At 40.3% G+C, this 22265-nt stretch overlaps 1 protein-coding gene across 1 annotated transcript in view; it reads right to left on the bottom strand.

Annotated features, from left to right (window-relative positions):
* LOC117406227 (cholecystokinin receptor-like) overlaps positions 1-2809 on the bottom strand; it is a 75369-nt gene extending 72560 nt beyond the window's left edge. Inside the window, exon 1 of the mRNA XM_059030584.1 lies at positions 2537-2809. Coding sequence (XP_058886567.1) covers positions 2537-2809 — 273 coding nt within the window. The remainder of the gene's footprint in view (positions 1-2536) is intronic.
* Between the last annotated feature and the right edge of the window lie 19456 nt (positions 2810-22265).

Genomic DNA, 22265 nt, shown 5'->3' with positions numbered 1-22265 from the left:
GGAGGTGGCGGAGGCAGAGGCAGCTCCCGCTGCTCTGCTCCTGCTGGTGGAAGTGGTGGAGGTGGCGGAGGCAGAGGCAGCAGGTATTCTTCCTCTGCTGCTGGAGGCCTAGGTTCTGGACCTATGGGCTTCCCCCTTCTGGGCGCTGGATGCACAGGCTCCCCCCTTCTGTGCGCTGGATGCACGGTCTCCCCCCTTCTGGGCGCTGGATGCATGGGCTCCCCCCTTATGGGCGCTGGATGCACGGGCTCCACCCTTCTGGGCGCTGGATGCATGGGCTCCCCCCTTCTGGGCGCTGGATGCACGGGCTCCTCCCTTCTTGGTGCTGGATGCACGGGCTCCCCCCTTCTGGTCGCTGGATGCTCGCGCTCCTTCCTTCTGGGTGCTGATTGCTCGCGCTCCCCCTCTTCGTATTGTGTGGGGCATATGGCCAACGTGTGCCCTTATGCCCCACAGCCAGGGCATAACTCCGCCACGAGGTTTGTAACATATACCTCCCAGCCATCATTCCCGACCTCCTCCTGCTGTTGCTGTGGTTGCTGTTGCTGCTGCGGCTTACCTCTCCTCCTTCTCTTCCTGCTCCTTCTCCCTGCCTTCTTCTCCTGGGCCGGTTCCTCCTCCTCGTCCTGGAAGGGGCAGATCGCTACTGTGTGCCCATACACCCCGCAAGCAAGGCATCAGCCTTGGTCCTCCAGACCACCGAGGAGGTCCTCCAGTTCCCTGCAGCCGTTTCTCCAGCTCCAGCCTTCCATTATTTTATTTATTTATTTTATTTTATTTTTTTAAACACAAAAAAACACTTTTTGAAATAAAACAACAAAAAAAACGGCCTTTGCTGTTCCTGGCCTGGCTCCTGGAGGCGATGTTTGTCCCACGCAGGACACCCTCGGGAGGCGATGGCAGCTGTTGCTGCGATGACGTCATGGACCAGAAACAGGAACCAAAACAAGGAATGGATGGTGAAGCTGAACGCAACGGCGCTCAGTGTTTTATTAAATAATAAAACAAAAGGTTTAAACCAACAACAAACAAAAAGGCACAAGGGCCAAATAAATAAACAAATAAGGTTTAGCAGTTGTTTTTAAGTTTCGTTTTCTCTCTCCTCGCTCTCTCCGCTCTCACTCCTAATACACTCTCCCCCGAGGGTAGAGAGCTGCAGGTTTATATACAGTGACCATCTCCCGATTAGCAACAATTAATCAATGAATTAACTCGGGAGATGGTCACCGTCTGCATGAGTTTAATAAGGATGCGTGACTGTCAGCCAGCTAAATAAATCACTAGTTGATCAGTCACTCATCCGCACGAGGTTTTTAAAAACACAAAAACAATAACAAATAAGCAGCGCTTTTATCCAAAGGGCCACTATGTCCATTGCAATGCGTTCAAAGGGAGTGGAAATAATTGGCAGTGGAACCAAAGGGGTGGGGCGCACTCAACCCGGCGCTACTCGCTTGCAGTCTGGGCATGTGGCTACATATTTCGACACATCAGTATGAAGACCTACCCAATAGAATCAAGCCAATATCCGCTCCCTTGTTTTGTCAGCTCTGAGGTGCCCCGCAAAAGGGATAAAATGACCCAGGCTCATGACCTCGGTCCGACAAGCTGGGGGAACCAATAATTGTGTTACAGGCTGTTCTGTGCTCGCAGCTAGATTTACCCTATACAGTAATTGCCCCTTGATACTGAAGTGTGGAAATACTAGTGCTCCAGCACCATCAACATCCTTACCTTCAATCGACCGGACCTGCCCCCAAGCGTGCACTAGAGACGGGTCATTGTGTTGGCCCCACACTATGTCTGCACTTGAGTACCACATGTCCGGTATATTGAGAGGGGCTGGAGCAGCATCTGCCCTGGATGGCCCAGTAACCTCACCCTCTCGGTCACACTGCGTTCCAACTCCCTTTGACTGGCATTTCCTAAAACCACATCAATCATACAAGGTCCTCCCCAATTACACATGGCCTCATCACACTCCATGGCAGCGGGGCATAACCTGGCCAGATGTCCCGATTGGTTACACCTAAAACAAGTTGGGGGGACAGAGGGGGCATTGGTTAGATATGTCCCATTGCTGGTATGGCAACAGGGCAGGGGCAGCACCTCTATCCCACCTTGGGACCAACCTTGGTCTCCATGAAGGGGAGGCAAGGGGGCCCATTGGGGTCGGTGGTCTTGGAGGTCTGGGTCCCGGGGCTGATGGTGATGGTGGTGGAGGAGAGAGAGGAGGGGCTCGGCTGCTTTGAAGGGCGGGAACCGACAGTATCCCTGTCCGGGTGGAGACTAGGGAGTCCTCATAATCCTCGGCCCGTTTCACAGCATCTTCTAGGGTGTGTGGGTTGTGACGGCGTATCCAGGCTTGGGTATCAGCGCTGACCACATGGCAGAATTGCTTCACAACCACTGCCTCCCCAATTTGCAGGTTGGTTTTCTTCTCGGGGGTCAGCCAGTATACCAAGTGGTCACACAACTGCTCCGCAACCACCCTGGGGCATGTCTCTGGGGATCTTCGGTACTCCCTGAACCGTACCCGGTGGGTCTCTGCCGTAATGTTGAGGAGACGGAGGATGGCAAGCTTGACCAGGTCGTAACTGGCGGCGTTGAGGTCGCTCATAGCTTGGTAGACTGCCTGAGCTTCCCCGATCAGGCAGGGTCCCAGCTGACTCGCCCAGAACTCCCGTGGCCAAATCTTTGGTGTTCCTGTAGGGGCTGGTGCTGTGGAAAACGCCAGCCCTACCTGTTGAATGAGCACAGTGTAGCGCTTCTCCCTCTTTCTCTCCTCTGTCTCCCGTCTGCTGTCCATCGCCTCCAGCAGCAATTACAAGGCAAAACAAACAAAACACTCACGGTACTTTTTATGATTAGGAATGGGGTCTCTCACAGTCCTTCTCAGTTTATTTACACAAAACAAAACAAAGGAACATATTATGATTCTCCGTCCCCTTTTATGCTGTCACACATGACCCCTTGGTAAACAAGTGCAACCGCCTCTCCAATCTGCGGCTGCTACGTCGTTTCCCTTCCGGGTCAATGCGTTATTGCAACAGGGTCTTGCCCCCTTCCTGGCTGGCCGACTTCCCTTGAACCCTGGGAAACTGTCAGCCCAGCCCATCCAAAGAATTCTGTTCTCGCTGCTTAGCGCCCTCACAGGTTGGGAGGGTGATTTACAACCAAGAATCATTGTATTTCTACCACAGGAATGGATAGCTAGAAATGTTTCTTCATTGTCAGAAAATATAATTCAATTAAGAAACAGCCACAGTTTAACATTGCTAATTATGACTTTATTAAAGGCAGGTAGCATGGAACTAAATAAACTAAACAATAATTAAACATGCTATAAATTTGGCTCATTTACTTCGGGAAAGCCCTGCCTTGAGCACTGTACAAGTACCTTAGATCTATTTTTTCCAGCATAGAAGAATGCAGTGCTTTGCCATTGCTGCCATCTTATTTGCTTTCTTGTTCTCTACATGTTTACGACTGGCAATATGATCTTTTAATGGTTTAGACTCATACATGATCAATGGAATGACAGCAAAACTTTAATAATAGTATCCCACCATCCTCATACAGATAATCAGTTTTTTTTAGCTGTCTTCTACTGAAACGTTGGTGCAGCTGCCATGTTGAGTTTCAGCAGAGCCGTGCGAGCGAAGTCATATGAATAAACTTGCAAAAAAAATGCACATTGTATGTCTTCTTCAATTAGTATACTATATACTTAAATGTTTACTTTCAACTTTTAAATTAATATTTTAATTACATTTTTACCAGTTTCAAAACGCTTAAGATGATGATATTTCTGAAATGGCCATGTTTTAAAAGAGAAATAAAACAAAAACTGTCAAAGTATGAGTATTGTGATTTTTATTTATGTTTACCAAAGTATTTATACTTCTAAATAATGCAGAAAGATTGTGCTTCACTGATTAGTATTCAATTATATGACAAGTTGAAAACTGCAAAGCATCACCGAGCCGTCAGACGCCTGCCTCGCCCACCCTGTACTACTAGTAGATTCACTAGCGCCCGAGCAAGCTCTGCATGAATGTGATGTGCATTTTCACAGCGGGAAATCAGAGAATCAGCTGCAGATGCAAATATGCGTTTGTTAATGCTTTGTAAGAACACTCTCAAAATTATAGGTTCACCTCGAGATGTTGGAGTCTTGATTGAGGCTGATATTTATGATAATAACTTGAGAAAGTTAGTAAACTGAGTGTGAAGGTTGTTGCATTATTGCAAATCATATGTATTTACAGTCAGCACTTGGATATACCCCAGACAGCACAACGACGTTGGGCCAGCATTGGCATAAGGTTGGCTAATCATCACGGTCGGCGAAAGGTGTATGACCAACGCTGAGCCAACCAACCTATCTTAGCTGCACATCTTCAATTGAGATGATACATTTGGTTTTTCAACCTTTACAATTGAATTTATGTGTACATGTCTATAAAGAAAGAACACATATTCTGATACAATAAAATAAAATCATAAAGCATTGTGATAAATCTCCCCCCCCCCCCCCCCCCCCCCGAGTGCCCTGGACTGGATGGCCAGACAATTCATTCCCAGGGTTAGGCGGAAGTCGGCCATCTAGAAAGGGGGCGGAGCTACGGTACACTAAATCATTGACCCAGATGAGAATCGATGTGGCAACCGCGGATTGGAGGAGCGGTTGCAATCTTTAACCAAGGGGGCGTGATTGACGGTATATAAGGGGACATAGCGAGGTGATCTGTTCCTTTGTTATGGTTAACGCTGAACCAGAAGGAGAACCGTATTGTTATCGTGAGTGTTTTGTTTGTTATGTCATGTCTAAAATATACTTGTTTGTTGTTATTAGACGGCTAACATGATCTGGAGCTGTCGCTAAAGGCCAGCACCAAACCTGGACAACACTGCGCTTGTGTCACGATTAACTGTAGTGGTGACTTTCGCTTTAACTCTTAAAACTCAGCCCCGTGGGGTGCCAGGGCACCGAAGGTTATGCACATATTACTCGGGCACCATAAAAGCCACCTACTTGTTTAAAAGTACAGACTCAGGGCTTTCCAAAGACATATTCAGTGTGTGTATGTGGTACTCCTAGCCGGAAATACAATCACCTAAAATTAAGCCTCTTATGTGACAGAGTTCACAGCTTAGGTTTCGTTTTGAGCCTATTGCTTTGTAGCAGCTAGATAAAAAGGGGTGGTATCGTTGGAAAGCTTAGAAGCTCAGCTTCCCCCCATGTTAATTTCATATTGCGGTTCAATGGTGCAGTGTTTTGGGGTTTTTTTGGTTTTTTTTTTTAGCCATCTATGATTACAATATATAAATATAGCAGTGACCAAACATGATTATTTTGGAAAAACGTTTCAATTTTTTTTATTTATTTATTTATTTTACATATTTTCTCATTTCTAGCACATATAGTACCTGTTGCAACTTACATAATATGAAAGGACAATTTGTGGCCTTTCATTTGATATGTTACATGCATACAAACTATCCAGTAGTTAAACATACATAAATAAAAACAGTGAAAAACAGGAGGAAATAGGGCTGAGTGTAAAGAGTTAAAAAAAAATGGAACGCTGGTTAAAAAGAAAAGCACCTTTTTTTCTGCTGCATGCAAAAACTTCACATCAGACAATGGCAAAAACAATGGAGAGTGCTCTGTCTCACAGTGATGAACAGCTGTAGGTCTCCTGAAAGCAGCTTATTTTAAAGCAACACCAGTGTGAATGATGATGCAGTAATATATATATATATATATATATATATATATATATATATATATATATATATAGTATATGCAAAAGTGCCTTTTCTTTTGCCATTCCCTCCTAAAATTTTGGAATCCCCCCTATTGTCTGCAGCCTACGGGGGAAATCCCCCCAGCACACAAAAATGAAATTCAAGCCCTGAAGTATATATCTATTTATCTATATCTATATATATGTGTGTGTGCACTCATTGCATATACAATTGTGTATATGTGCATGTGTACTTGTGTAGACAGCACATACCTACTATGTGGTTTACGCTACATCTGTGTGTTCTGTTTTCTATACGCTACAGTGTATGAGTATGTTACTGTGTTTGTTTATTTCTATGTTTCTTTTGTTTATCTACGCACTGCATGCCTATGAAGGCAACTGGACAAGAATAATCTTCACAAAATCCTATTAAAAAAATATGTTTTCATATACAGTACACATCTGGTGGTTTAATGATAAGTTTCCATGGCTGTGTTCAGAATTACAAACATACTTATTTATTATGTTGTTTGTATTTGGATATTTGGTTCATATCTTTAGAAACCTTTACCTTATAATTAAAGGCTAACGTACATAGTTAATGTCATGTCCAATAGCTATTTGGTATACATTGCTTCCAGTTGCCAAACACAATTATGCTGAAAAGGGGGAATAAAAGTGAAGAAAGGATTATGCACATGGGCGTGTCTAGCGGGGTCATTTTCCCTGCTCTTCTAAATTAGCCATTATCAACTAAACAGGTGAAAACAACAAAACAGTGTGATACCAATTTCGACTTGCTAATAAAATTAAGACTTTGTATTTTTTTGCTATCCTTGCACATGTTACAGTTTATCAATTTGCTTTACTGATTTATTTAGCTAGTCCAGAAAAAATCCTGTAGGAAGAAGTGGAGTGAAACAGATGAGTGAGGCAACGGCTGCATGTGCAACAGGGACTGGAAAAAGGTTAAAATTCTAATGACAATAAAAGTTAAGTTCTAACAATGTTCTAAAATCCTTTTTAAAACTAATACGAATATGTTAAAGCCTTTTTCTAAAAAACAGTTTCCAGTTTTGTTGTTAGAGCACTTGTTAGTTTTCTATACTTAAATTTTATTTTATGCAGAAGGCAGTTGGTAAATACTCCAGATTTCAATGTCAGGATTACATGCAGGGGAAATGCTTATCTTGCCTCTTTAGGTTACACAACTGCCTTTCTATTGAAAAAGCAGTTTAGCTAGCTTAGCTCATTTTGAAATAACTGAACTAGTTACAGTATATTCATCTTCAGTTTATATATATATATATATATATATATATATATATATATATATATATATATATATATATATATATATATAGTAATAGATTGGTGAAAAAATATACATCTGTTATTGGATCTGTTAAATACAGCACATAATATGAAAGCCTTGTCCGCTGGACTGAAACAACGTGTGACGTGTTAAGATACATTGCTTTACTCGATAAATCCAATAAATCCAAGGCTCTACTATTTGAAAAAACCCGAGCACCTACAGATTTTGATAAATTGCATTCAATGGCGTGTTGAATTGCGAACATTGCTTTCATAAACGGTGACAAAAAATCAATTTTAAATGCTGTTGCCACTTAGTATACTGTATGACCACAGACCTCCCGGCAAATAAAATGTCATTATACTAGGCTCAGTATGTTAAAATTCGCAAAGTTATTGCGTCAAAATGCCCCCGATGTATATGTAAACAGATACAAATATCAACAATACATTTTGTTCAACTATTTTAGCGATATCTTTTGATGGATTTGTTTTTCTAACTACTTGTATATGTTGTATATACTATTTAAAATAACCAATTAAATAAAATAGGTGCAGCAAGTTATTAAAACATAATGTAACTGTTAGTTTAACTCCACAGTTACTTTTACAAACTATTAGGTCAAACTAGCCCTAGAAATGTGATTTTATTTATTCCGAATGACAGGAATATTTTGGCAAAACATAACTAAGAGCCATATACAAATGTATATTTTACTTAGCAAACATTTATAACGGAACTAGAAGTTGTTTTTTATACCAACATAAAAATTGCTCCTGGTTTCAAATTTTCATCTGTACTGCAGTGTTTTGGAAGTCTGTTTCAGTAATACTCTGGTATTATATATATATTTTTAAACGTTCGATTTCAAAAGACATATTAATAAAAACATAAAATATATATTGTTTGATGGTAAGCTGTATGCATCATGTTTTAAAACTTATTTTTGATATAGATTTAAGCGTGAAAGAACGCACCAAACAAGAGGGACAAAATGCATTTGTGGATTTTATTATCAGTAGTTTGTAAGATAATCTAATGTGAAATGTAACTGCACCGAATTTGCTTTCGTTCTTACCTTTAGGACGTTGAGGTGGTATTGTCCTTGTCACAGAGCCGTTTCCACAGGTGGTGGTGTTGTAATACAAAGTCAAATTCGTTGTGTAATTAGAAGAGAAGTTGCTTTGTATCACCATGCACTCTATGACCGCTGTGGATATCCCGTCCAACGTCGGTAATTCCATTTCGCTTTTACTCTTCTTAAACCTGACAAGCTCAATATACAAACTGATTCAGTATTTTCTGTAACTATTTACTTAGTCTTCTCTACTTTATACGTTTTTTTTTGTTAAATAAAGTTTCTGAAATTCTGCAAGCAACTTCAAACACTTAATTTGTGAGAAATGCACTCTCTAGCAATCAGCATCGTCTGGCATGTGTAATCTTTCCTCTTGGCTCTAGCAGACTGCTTCCTGTCTTAGTGGTTCTGAGAGATGCGGAATTCTCTTGATCTGATGAGAATGGTGACTCTGAAGGCCTCAGCTGTTGATATCTGCTCTGAACGGAGACTCTTTGAAGCCACTCGCAGAAAGAGAGAGAGGGAGAGGAGCGAGAGAAAAGAGGCACTCCAGCTGTGATTTCATGTGGAATGGAACCGGCAACTGATGGGTAGTCAAGACAACTGTACTCTCTGGTGGTGATGGTCGTAAATGCACTCACCTTTTGCTGTGTAATACATTAGGTCTGTTATATAAATGTGTTCTATTTCCGGTACATTCTACGGTATTGCATATAGTACTGTTTTTTTTTTTTTTAATTTCGAGTTTAATTTCACAGTTTCTGAATGCTACTTTTACATTTTAATTGCGCGAGACTTGAGTGTTACAGGAAGTGGGGGTGCTGGGGGTCCTGTGTTTCTTTTTACTAGTACTAGTAGTAAGAACCAGTCCACGTTCTGTATTCCACTTACTTTAATTGAATTAAACCAAAGAAATCGTACTCTAAACTGTATTTTTAGTGGTGCTGTCCTCTGTGTCGTATTCTTTTGTTCTCTTTTTTTTATTCACTATGCCTTTTTATAACTGTTACTGCAAAGCCCAGGCCAATGATGCACGATAATTTCAATTAGTAGGCTCATACTAGTACTGTATTTGGAATTAGAGATTGTTTTAGAATGGATCATTCAAGTAGAGAAAGTAGTCTGTTTTAATGGATGGATAACTTGCCACGGCATGACAAACTGCCATTTTCATTTTTAGCTTCCAGTAGAAAATAGTTTTTCCATTGACCATTGTTGTTTGTTATATTTTTAGTTTAATATTTTGTAATTGACTGCGATGTAATGGGGGGGTTCCAAAATGTAAAAAAGAAATGCAAGACGTATATAAAAAGAAGGCAGGGAGGGATGCAAGGCATTTATAATAGAGGAAGTGGGTGCTAACAGGTTTATTGCTCTGTATCCTCGGATTGCGATTTAAATAGCGCCCCTTTTAATGCAAACACATAAGATCATTAATACTTCAAGTCATTTCTTTGTTAATTCTACATTTTGCTGTTTGTTAATTTTAACAAGTCGTGTGTATCCAGACAGAATATATGTATTTTACAAAATCAGCGGTGTGTAGTGTAGTGACTACATCTTCCTCACAGTGAGAGGAAAGCCACCCGTTTTCATTAAGGAATGTAGAGCTACAAAATATTTGAGCTCGATTTAATCCAGCCCATGGTTAAACGAGGCTAATTACAGCTTTAAAGATAGGTAGAGAGAACGTAAATACACGTAAAAATCTACCAACCCTATATTAATAAGTAACAGTTGCTACCAAATGCTAAGCAGTAGCGCGCTGCCTTTACAACTGTAACTTTGTTTCCCAATGCGTCTACACAACCAATATACTAAAGGCGGAACTTTCCCGATTAGCATGGGTGGGTGTCTGTAACATGTTTTCAAGTCTGATCTGTGTTAAGTTCGAGACCAGCACGATTTATAATGTGTGAATAGACCTATTAAACGTGTCGAATAGAATGAAAGCATTTTAGTGCCGAAGATTAATATATTTTATTTGTATTTATTTTAAAAAGACATCCAAGGACAGTACATCTGATTTGCGACGTAGTCAATACGTTGTCTTGTTGCTTTGAATCTTACATAAATATTTTTAGACTTTGCGCCGCTGTGTCTTATTCCTTATGAAACTCACTTGATCTGTGTATATTTTGATGGTGAAATGCACACAAAATGACGAATTTGTATATATTTAAACATGCCTGGAGTGTGACATTTCCACCAGTTCTAAAACGCATATCCAGTGGGTAGCCAGGAAGGCACTTTTTTCATGCGGTAAGTCTGCAAGGTGTTTAAATTGTTCTGGAGGTGGTAATCTGCAGTGATCTTACATATTTTGCCTTTATGTCTACTACATCAAATATATGGTGTTTTGTAAGTTAAGTGAGTATGGTTTCCATGCATAGAACATTTTACATAAGGGAATCTGACATTTTTGCCAGGAAACCGGTCAACAGAATAAAACAGAACATACATTTCTGTTGAAATATAAAATTAGATAACATTTAACTTCTGAAAACTAGAAAAGTGAGTACATTTAATTAAAAAAAAATGAAGTCACAGTGCTGGTGAGAATTGAACAAATGATGAGACTTGACTGGTGGAAATTTAATAGAATAAAATGTGTAAGAAATGCCTGGTAGGCATTGAGTTTAAGCCAATTAATGCAAAAAATTTGAGCGCAGATAACATAAGAACATAAGAATGTTTACAAACGAGAGGAGGCCATTCAGCCCATCTTGCTCGTTTGGTTGTTAGTAGCTTATTGATCCCAGAATCTCATCAAGCAGCTTCTTGAAGGATCCCAGGGTGTCAGCTTCAACAACATTACTGGGCAGTTGGTTCCAGACCCTCACAATTCTCTGTGTAAAAAAGTGCCTCCTATTTTCTGTTCTGAATGCCCCTTTATCTAATCTCCATTTATGACCCCTGGTCCTTTTTTCTTTTTTCAAGTCAAAGAAGTCCCCCGGGTTGACATTGTCTATACCTTTTAGGATTTTGAATGTTTGAATCAGATCGCCGCGTAGTATTCTTTGTTCAAGACTGAATAGATTCAATTCTTTTAGCCTGTCTGCATACGACATGCCTTTTAAACCTGGGATAATTCTGGTTGCTCTTCTTTGCACTCTTTCTAGAGCAGCAATATCCTTTTTGTAACGAGGTGACCAGAACTGAACACAATATTCTAGGTGAGGTCTTACTAATGCATTGTAGAGTTTTAACATTACTTCCCTTGATTTAAATTCAACACTTCTCACAATATATCCAAGCATCTTGTTAGCCTTTTTTATAGCTTCCCCACATTGTCTAGATGAAGACATTTCTGAGTCAACATAAACTCCTAGGTCTTTTTCATAGTTCCCTTCTTCAATTTCACTATCTCCCATATGATATTTATAATGCACATTTTTATTGCCCGCATGCAATACTTTACACTTTTCTCTATTAAATTTCATTTGCCATGTGTCTGCCCAATTTTGAATGCTGTCTAGATCATTTTGAATGACCTTTGCTGCTTCAACAGTGTCTGCCACTCCTCCTATTTTTGTGTCGTCTGCAAATTTAACGAGTTTGCTTACTATATCAGAGTCTAAATCATTAATGTAGATTAGGAATAGCAGAGGACCTAATACTGATCCCTGTGGTACACCACTGGTTACCTCACTCCATTTCGAGGTTTCTCCTCTAATAAGTACTTTCTGTTTTCTACCTGTTAACCACTCCCTAATCCATGTGCATGCATTTCCTTGAATCCCTACTGCGTTCAGTTTGAGAATTAATCTTTTATGCGGGACTTTATCAAAAGCTTTCTGGAAATCTAAATAAACCATGTTGTATGCTTTGCAGTTATCCATTTTCAATGTTGCATCCTCAAAAAAGTCAAGTAGGTTAGTTAGACATGATCTCCCTTTCCTAAAACCATGCTGGCTGTCTCCCAGGATATTGTTACCATATAGGTAATTTTCCATTTTGGATCTTATTATAGTTTCCATAAGTTTACATATAATAGAAGTCAGGCTTATTGGTCTGTAGTTACCTGGTTCGGTTTTGTCTCCCTTTTTGTGGATTGGTATTACATTTGCTATTTTCCAGTCTGTTGGTACAACCCCTGTGTCAAGAGACTGTTGCATGATCTTGGTTAGCGGTTTGTAAATAACTTCTTTCATTTCTTTGAGTACTATTGGGAGGATCTCATCCGGCCCAGGGGATTTGTTTATTTTAAGAGCTCCTAGTCCCTTTAACACTTCTGCCTCTGTTATGCTAAAGTTATTTAAAACTGGATAGGAACAGGTCGACATGTGGGGCATGTTGTCCGTGTCCTCCTTTGTAAAAACCTGTGAAAAGTAATCATTTAATATATTTGCTATTTTTTTTTTCTTCATCTATGATTTTGCCATTTGTGTCTCTTAGACATTTAACCTCCTCTTTGAATGTTCTTTTGCTGTTATAATATTGGAAAAGAATGTAAGACTGCAAGTATGCTTTTAAAAAAATAAATAACTAGGACACTTATAGGTCACTTTGAGATTACAAAATGTCTACTTGAGAGCCCAATTTAAGATAGGATGTGACAGAAATGACCACAAAACCATCATGTAAATAATGTCTTTCAGTAGTTCCAGGACAAACCCCCCAACACAGTTTAAAGATTTATTTATGATAATGCAAATGCTAAGAATGTGAGGTATGTGAAGGTTGACTGGAAAAACAATTTGGCATCAAACCTGCTTGGTTTGAGGGAGCACTACCTGGCCATTTGGACGAGGCAGGACACCCCCCATAATGATTGTAATTAAGATAAGTTCTTGGTGGAGATGGAGGGGTGGAGGGATGTGAATGGATCAAACGCGAGAGAGGGTGAGTTACATGGGTATTTAAATATTTCAATAGGTTGCAATTGTTGCGGGGTAACCAGTGGTGTACCACAGGGATCAGTATTAGGTCCTCTGCTATTCCTGATCTACATTAATAATTTAGATTCTGGTATAGTAAGCAAACTTGTTAAATTTGCAGATGACACAAAAATAGGAGGAGTGGCAAACACTGTTGCAGCAGCAAAGGTCATTCAAAATGATCTAGACAGCATTCTGAACTGGGCAGACACATGGCAAATGACATTTAATAGAGAAAAATGTAAAGTATTGCACGCAGGCAATAAAAATGTGCATTATAAATATCATATGGGAGATATTGAAATTGAAGAAGGGATCAATGAAAAAGACCTTGGAGTTTATGTTGACTCAAAAATGTCTTCATCTAGACAATGTGGGGAAGCTATAAAAAGGCCAACAAGATGCTCGGATATATTGTGACAAGTGTTGAATTTAAATCAAGGGAAGTAATGTTAAAACTTTACAATGCATTAGTAAGACCTCACCTAGAATATTGTGTTCAGTTCTGGTCACCTCGTTACAAAAAGGATATTGCTGCTCTAGAAAGAGTGCAAAGAAGAGCAACCAGAATTATCCCGGGTTTAAAAGGCATGTCGTATGCAGACAGGCTAAAGGAATTGAATCTATTCAGTCTTGAACAAAGAAGACTACGCGGTGATCTGATTCAAACATTCAAAATCCTAAAAGGTATAGACAATGTCAACCCAGGGGACTTTTTTTACCTGAAAAAAGAACCAAGGACCAGGGGTCACAAATGGAGATTAGATAAAGGGGCAAAATAGGAGGCACTTTTTTACACAGAGAATTGTAAGGGTATGGAACCAACTCCCCAGTAATGTTGTTGAAGCTGACACCCTGGGATCCTTCAAGAAGCTGCTTGATGAGATTCTGGGATCAATAAGCTACAAACAACCAAACAAGCAAGATGGTCTGAATGGCCTCCTCTCGTTTATAAACTTTCTTATGTTCTTATGTAATTAGATGACGTAATGCATGGGGTCCGTCCCTCCTCCTGAACTTTTTATTAAACTTATTTCGTTTATATACCCCCACTTCCAATAAATTAAAAACTGATAAAAAAGGAAATCATTTGAGACCTGTCCCTTTGATTCTATCATTATAACATTGCAAATGGGGCACGTCATTTTGCTGTAAAAACACTTATTTCAAGAGGTCAAAGCATTCAACTTGTGCAGCTCAATTACAGTAGCAGTAAAATTCTGTCCTCTATGTACCTGTGATCTATGGAAGAACACAAAAGGAAAGAGACCTCATGTGGATTATAGAATAAGCCCCCCATACTACCTCTCTATACTATGTGAGGCTCTGGAACAGCATTGTGTTTAAACAGATAAGAAGAAAAGTGTTGTGTGGTACTGTATGTCTCACAGATATGATATCTCTAATTTAAATTGCTCTTGGGCTGTGTGTTTGATTTGTAAGAGTTTAGCTCCAGGCAGTACAGAGACATACAGTACAGAGATAATTCTGTTTAATGCCATTTCAGAAAGTAAACACATATCTGAAACATACTTGTAAATACTAATATTAATTGTCTGTAAACAACATATGTTGTTAATAAGAACTTGTTTGCCAGGGGATTTGTTTATTTTATGAGCTCCTAGTCCCTTTGTAACACTTCTGCCTCTGTTATGCTAATGTTATTTAAAACTGGATAGGAACAGGTCGACATGTGGGGCATGTTGTCCGTGTCCTCCTTTGTAAAAACTTGTGAAAAGTAATCATTTAATATATTTGCTATTTTTTTCCTCTTCATCTATGATTTTGTCATTTGTATCTCTTAGACATTTTACCTCCTCTTTGAATGTTCTCTTGCTGTTATAATATTGGAAAAAACTTTTTGGAATTGGTTTTAGCCCCCTTAGCAATGTTCATTTCTATCTCTCTCTTTGTTTTAGATTTAGATTTGTCCAGTACTACATTTGTAAAAAAAAAAAAACATACTTTTTCAGTGGATGTTTTCTCTATTTTACTCCAATCTCCTTCTGTTAATCTCTGTTTCATTCCGTCATAGTTTGCCTTCCTAAAATTGTAAACCTTAGCTTTAGTCATTACTTTCGGGGTTTTAAAAAGCACTTCAAAAGGAGACCATGTTGTGGTATGAGTTTGCCAGTCGTTCTCTGACCTCTATTTTAGTTATTCTTCATTATATGAAAAGACTAAATCAAGACATGCCTCCCCTCTAGTCGGTGCCTTGACAAACTCCGTTAGGAATCAGTCATTTGTCATTTCCACCATTTCAATTTCGTCTGTCGTGCTCCCTTCCGGGTTTTACCATTTTATACAGGGAAGTTGAAATCCCCATTAATATGGCTTCTCCTTTGCTGCACACATTTCTCATATCCTTGTATAACAGATTATTTTGCTCGGTGCCTGAATTTGGCAGTCTATAGCATGCCACTATTATTATGCCCTTTGAATTTTTGTCCATTATTCTAACCCATATTGATTCTGTGTTGTTTTTTTCTTCCAGATTTAAGACCTGGGCTTCAAGATTATTTTTGATGTATAGCGCTACCCCTCCGCCTCTTCTGTCCTGCCTGTTTTTCCTATACAGTGTATACCCGCTAATATTATATTCGTCTCCATCACTCTCGGATAACCAAGTTTCTGTAACATCTATCACTTCGTAGTCACCTGTTAGTGCAGTAGCTTCAAGTTCTAACATTTTGTTTCTGAGACGTCTAGCATTTAGATAAATACATTTAATGTCTGTCTTTCCTGAGTTATTGCCCTTGTTTTGATGTAGTCTCCCTTCTGTTTTTTGTTGATTTCTCCCCCTTTCCTTTCTAGTTTAAATGCTTCTGAACCTACCCATGGATCCTTTCTCCAAGTAGATTGGTTCCCTTTTTATTTAAGTGCAGTCCGTCCCGCCTACATAGATAGTCCTTGTTGTAGAATGTGGTCCAGTGTTCAAGGAAGGTGAAGCCTTCCTGTGTGCACCACGTTTTCAACCATGTGTTTAGATTAATTATTTCCAGCTGTCCATATGCTACTTTACAATGTACCAGCAATGTCCCAGAAAATACCAGTTTTGGTCTTGTCTTTTAATTTCTTTCCAGATCTCTGAATTTGTTTTGCAGGGATCTTGATCTGTCTCTTCCAATGTTGTCTGTACCGATGTGGACAACTTCTACCGAGTCGTCTCCTGTTTGTTCTAGGAGCCTGTCCACGTTTTCAGTCATGTGTTTGACAAAGGCTCCTGGAAGGCAGCAAGGGGGTCCAGACTGCGAATTGAACTTGCTGTGTTTCTCAATATGGATTCCCCAACAATCATGAACGCCCTTCTAATTAAACAAAATACACAAAACAAAAGGCACAATGGCCAACCAAAAAGACAAACACAAAAACAGGCTTTAAACAAACTATACCAAAAAGAACCACTCACTCTCTCATACAGGTCTTCTCACTCTCACAAACACTCACCAACTAACAAGGGGCGCTGGAAGAACTACCTCACTTTGTTGTGTTCTGTTGTACTGGTAGCTCCGCCCCACCCCCTTGTCTCAGAACAGCGCTGAATTTGAATCAGTTGCTCTGAATTTCAGTTTGTGATCAGAAAGAGACACACAGAATTAGAATTTAAGCTGCATTAATTTCCCAATTAATGTATTTTCTGATGAAAGCAATTCCAGTTTTAATTTCTCCTTACTGCTTCTAACTGCTCTGCACTTTTAAAACGATGCACTTCTCACACGATGTCCCGCCCACACTGTCGCTGGAAGAACTACTTCCACTGAAGAGCTTCTTGGGGTAAAGAGACAACTGGCTTGCTCAGGAAATATAAGGATGCCCCCTGACCTGAAGTTTTTCTGAGTTGTGGGGATTTCTGTGATAAAGGAAACATAATTGGGCATTCCGAAATGGGGGAGAATATGGGGGGGAAATACCACTTTGAAGCTACAGAAAAATCAAAGGATTACGAGATTTGATTTTAATTAAAATTAGACATTTTATTTAGGCAGGGACTAAAGTGCAAATTCACATATTTTTCTAATTCAACAGAAATACATGTGAATCCCCTTTAAAATAGCAAGAAATTAATTGTATTAAATGACATGTACTGTAGACTAGTTTATAGGTATAAAAAAGTCTTGTTTTGACAAAATGTTTTATGCCCTTATGTCTCTGTACATGTATTATCTAGACTACCTTTCGTGAATCATCTTATTTAAAATGTTTCTATGATGGTACATCTTCTCTGAAATCTCAAGTGACTTGAGTAGAGATAAAAGGACAAGATAGAGGGACCCTTTACAGGCTAATAACACTTTCTGTAGTCATCACAGGTAATTTCTGGGGCAAGGTCATGAAATTAAAGAGCATGTTTTAACAACAAAGATGAAAGTATTCTTGTTCTTCTGTGGTGTTTGTATTGTAGACAGAGGTGAGAGCCACAGCTTTGATCTCCAAATTGAAAGTAACATTTGTACAGAGAGTTCTATTTCCAGAAAACCCAAAAAGCATGATTTCTCTCCATGGGCTTTTCGGTCTTCAGTATGTAATTAGTATAGATTTTATATTCTACGTTGCCATGGAAATACAATGTTATATTAAAACAATTATTATATTCTTGCAATCTCCATATTCTACATTAGAAAGTGCTGATAATAACTGTTTGCACATAAATCATTGCCTGTTGTAACCCTTCAAACAACAGAGAAAAAGGGACACATTTTAACCTTCTTATGAAATTGCAGCGGCATAATAGTTGTAGTTTCAACTTCATTTCTATGTTGAACTCAGATTTTCAATCATTAATATTTTGACAAAGGTAGGGTGTAGAGTGATGTCCTTTGGAACATTGTGATGTTGTCAATTTTTTTAAACAGTATTTCAATAGTATTAGTATTTTAAAAGATAAATAGGGGTGTGTGATGGGGTGCAGCCTATTTTGTGGTGGTTTTGTGTTTTTTGTATTGTTTAGAGTGGATATGAGTGTGGTTCAGTGAGTGAGTTTGTGTGAGGAATGTGTGGAATGTGCCTGGGCTAATGAGGTGCGAATTTCCCAATTAGCCCAGGCACCTGTATAAAAGGGAGTGGTTGGGTATGTTAGTTGGTGAGTGTTTGTGAGAGTGAGTGGTTCTTTTTGGTATAGTTTGTTTAAAGCCTGTTTTTGCGTTTGTCTTTTTGGTTGGCCATCGTGCATTTTGTTTAATTAAAAGTCTTATTTTCCCTGAACATCCTGACTTTGAGTCTCCTTACCTCAGTCAGCCTGTCACAGTTGGTGTCAGAAGTGCGATAGCGCCTGTGGAGACTTGGAGCAGGAGTGCAGGATTTTTTTGTTTGTTTTGTTTAAAAAAAAAACAGAAAAATGGAGCTGGCCCAGGAGGAGGCAGATGACAACTGGGAGCTATTTTTAAGAGGGCTCGTGGCAGAGTTGTGCCCCGGCTGTGGGGCATATGGGCACACAGTGGCCATCTGCCCCACCCAGTAAGAGGAGGAGGAGCTGCCGCTGCAAGAGCCGGAAGGGGAGGAGCCAGTGCGTCCTGTGTCTGGAGGGGAGGAGCCAGTATGTCCTGTGTCCGGAGGGGAGGAGCTGAAAGCCCAAACCCCTATTTTTTGAGGGGGAGGAGGGGGACGAGGGTGTGAAGCTCAGGCTCCACATCAGCCGCTGTTTTTGCTGCTGAAGGGAGCCCAGCAGAGACGCCCGCCACCAGCCCTACCCCCGCTGTCGGAGGGGCCGGCAGCGCCACCAGCCCTACCCCCGCTGTCGGAGGAGCCGGCCAGAGGGAGACGAGCTGCTGTTCCCGCCTCCTCCACTCTGCATTGCCTGGGGAGTCACCAGTTACAAAGTACGAGGGAGAAGTGGAGCTCCCGCTGCCGCCTTCATGGCCAGGGGCTCCCCTCCCGAGTTTGCCTCCCGAGGGTCCGCTGCTGCCGCCATCGCCTCCCGAGGATCCGCTGTTATGGCCCGGGACTGCCGGACTATCTTTGCTTGGGACCACCGGACTGCTTGTGGGCCAGGGGAAGCTGCCCTTTCCCCAGCACCAGAAGTGACGATTTGGGGACTTTAAGGGGGGAGGTGGCCATTTAGGCCATGTTGTGCTGCGCACAAGAAGGGGAGGTGTGTGATGGGATGCAGCCTATTTTGTGGTGGTTTTGTGTTTTTTGTATTGTTTAAAGTGGATATGAGTGAGTTTGTGTGAGGAATGTGTGGAATGTGCCTGGGCTAATCAGGTGCGAATTGGCCCAGGCATCTGTATAAAAGGGAGTGGTTGGGTATGTTAGTTGGTGAGTGTTTGTGAGAGTGAGAAGACCTGTATGAGAGAGTGAGTGGTTCTTTTTGGTATAGTTTGTTTAAAGCCTGTTTTTGTGTTTGTCTTTTTGGTTGGCCATTGTGCCTTTTGTTTTGTGTATTTTGTTTAATTAAAAGTCTTATTTTCCCTGCACATCCTGACTCTGAGTCTCCTTACCCCGGTCAGCCTGTCACAGGGGGTTAAAAATGTAAAGTTTCCCATGTGTACAACACAAATGATAATGTCATTTTCCAGCAGTGGTAGCTGTCTCTGCAGACTTATTTACAACAGTGGTTAGAATTTGTTTTAAAGTTTTTTAGTTTTAAAGATATTTTAATGTTGGTTTTCATCACTTGAACATTCATGTGTTTGAGAGGTGGTGGTTTTCCATTAGGTCTTCTCAGTAAGACACATGCCCATAACTCAAGACGCTGTGTTAGAATGCTGCCCTATCAGCGGGGGATATCAGCTCTCTGCGGCCTACCTCCCAGCCTCCATGGCGATGCAGACTTCCATCCCAATACAGTGAATCAATCAATCTCTCTCTCTGCCATGCCCAGCAAGTTGTCAGTCTCACTGCCACACAGAAACAAAGACAAGCCAAATACATCACTTAATTAACATTTAAACATTATCTTCACTTGTTCCAATGTTGCCTTTACCTATGAAGAGAAAAAATAACAAATATATTAAATGATTACTTTTCACAAGTTTTTACAAAGAAGGATACGGACAACATGCCCCACATGTTGACCTGCTCCTATCTAGTTTTAAATAACTTTAACATAACAGAGGCAGAAGTGTTAAAGGGACTAAGAGCTCTTAAAATAAACAAATCCTCTAGGCCTGATGACACGGTTTATTTAGATTTCCCGAAAGCTTTTGACTAAGTCTCGCATAAAAGATTAATTCTCAAACTGAGCGCAGTAGGGATTCAAGGAAATGCATGCACATGGATAAGGGAGTGGTTAACATGTAGAAAACAGAAAGTACTGATTAGAGGAGAAACCTCAAAATGGAGCAAGGTAACCAGTGGAGTACCACAGGGATCAGTATTAGGTCCTCTGTTCTTCCTAATCTACATTAATGACTTAGATTCTGGTATAGTAAACAAACGTGTTAAATTTGTAGACAACACAAAAATGCGAGTGTTGGCGTGGCAAACACCATTGCAGCAGCAAAAAAAGTCATTCAAAATTCAGAACAGCATTCAGAACTGGGCAGACACATGGCAAATTACATTTAATAAAGAGAAGTGTAAGGTACTGCACGCAGGCAATACAAATGTGCATTATAAATACAATATGGGAGATACTGAAATTGAAGAAGGAATCTATGAAAGATCTAGGAGTTTAGGTTCACTCAAAAATGTCTTAATATAACAATGTGGGGAAGCTATAACAAAAAAAGGCCAACAAAATAACTTGGTGCTCCAACTAAACAAAACCTAGCGAGTCCTCAATCTCACCTCCAATGGAGTTCAGATACTGAGCATAGGGAACGTATTCCATTGACTAAATAATCCCAGTCTCACAGCTATCAAAGAAAGGAAACAGATTTTCATTTTACAGGCTAAATAATCCCATAGGAGCCATTCTAGATCTCCCCCTTCCCCTCTCACTACAGTCAGAGCTGCTGCCAGGCTAAGAATGTAGCAGAGGCGGCAACACAGGAGCTACAATTGCTATATGCGGATACACACCACCGCCAGTATACGCTGCAGTTCATAAACTTCACACACAAAGTAGGAGTTTCTCAAAACCCACTACCGCCGCTACTACTTCCCAGCCTGGCATCCATGCTCACCCGAACTGCTTGTTACCCTGAATGTCCTCCCAGCTGTCCCTCATTCTTTTTAATGAAGCTTTTGTGAGTGTTGTGCTCACGGTTTAGGTGTTTTATAAAAAGAGAAAGCAGGAAACCAGATGAAGGAGAACAGGAATGTGTTTTAATTGACCGCAAAATCAAAGAAAAAATAAAACCACTTCAAATTAAATGATGCCCGCAGATTGGGCCAGTTAGTAAATGCACAGTCCAGATTCAAACAACCAATTGTAAAAAGAAAAAACCTAGCTCACTCATCGGGGCCCTATCTTATACTTTTTCAAGACTAACTAAAGATCTGAGGTTGGCTAAGCCAAGCTCACATACCACAAGTATATAACTGAATATCCCGGCAATTTTCACAGCACAATGATCTTTAAGATCTGCATCATTCCAAACCTCCTGTACAGATTTAAAACTGTACACAGATTAGTCACAGTCAATTATTCATTCAGCCCTATAGTAGTTTCCTTCTTTTTCTTCCCAGGTTTAATTCCTTTCTTCCCACAGGATTCACAGGTAAGTAACCAATGCTGTCCAAAGTTTCTGTATTGTCTTTTCCCTGTTTAATGTTCTGGCGCCATCTGCTGGCCAGTATTAGTTACAACAGTCCTTAATAAAGAAAACTTTTAAAACACTGTTGGTTTGATGTCTTTTGTTAAGGTGTATTTTCCTTTTAGCATGAACAACAAAGTGTTTTACTAGGCTCAGGCTTCTTAGTAACAAACGGCTGTGCCTAAAGCCACATATTCTCCCGACTGAAACATAGGTAAACAAACAGGCAGCAAATGCAAACGGGAGCATGGAATCTTCGTCTCACAGACCAACGTCAATCCTAGTTCACTGAGGCAGACTTTAGCATTCAGCTAACCTTAAACACACATTTTAAGAGTCACTTATGAAGTTCTAACTAACAGGCTCCTGTTTGTTTTCCTTTCCTTTTGTTTCTCAAGTGCTTCGCATAACAGACGCTCGCACTTTCACACAGCTGTAGCATTTCCAGGCTAAAAGGTTTAGCTTACCAGTCTCAATACACCGTTTCTTCTCCGTATTAATCCACACTCTGGCAATACAGCCCAATTACCTCACACACCTGTTTATATAATCACATCCCCTTTTATTACCCAGAGTTCCCGTCGTTACAAAAAC

Source organism: Acipenser ruthenus, chromosome 9 (assembly GCF_902713425.1).
Source record: "Acipenser ruthenus chromosome 9, fAciRut3.2 maternal haplotype, whole genome shotgun sequence".
NCBI classification, from domain to species: Eukaryota; Metazoa; Chordata; class Actinopteri; order Acipenseriformes; family Acipenseridae; genus Acipenser; species Acipenser ruthenus.
This window is presented reverse-complemented; position numbering and strand designations above follow the sequence as displayed.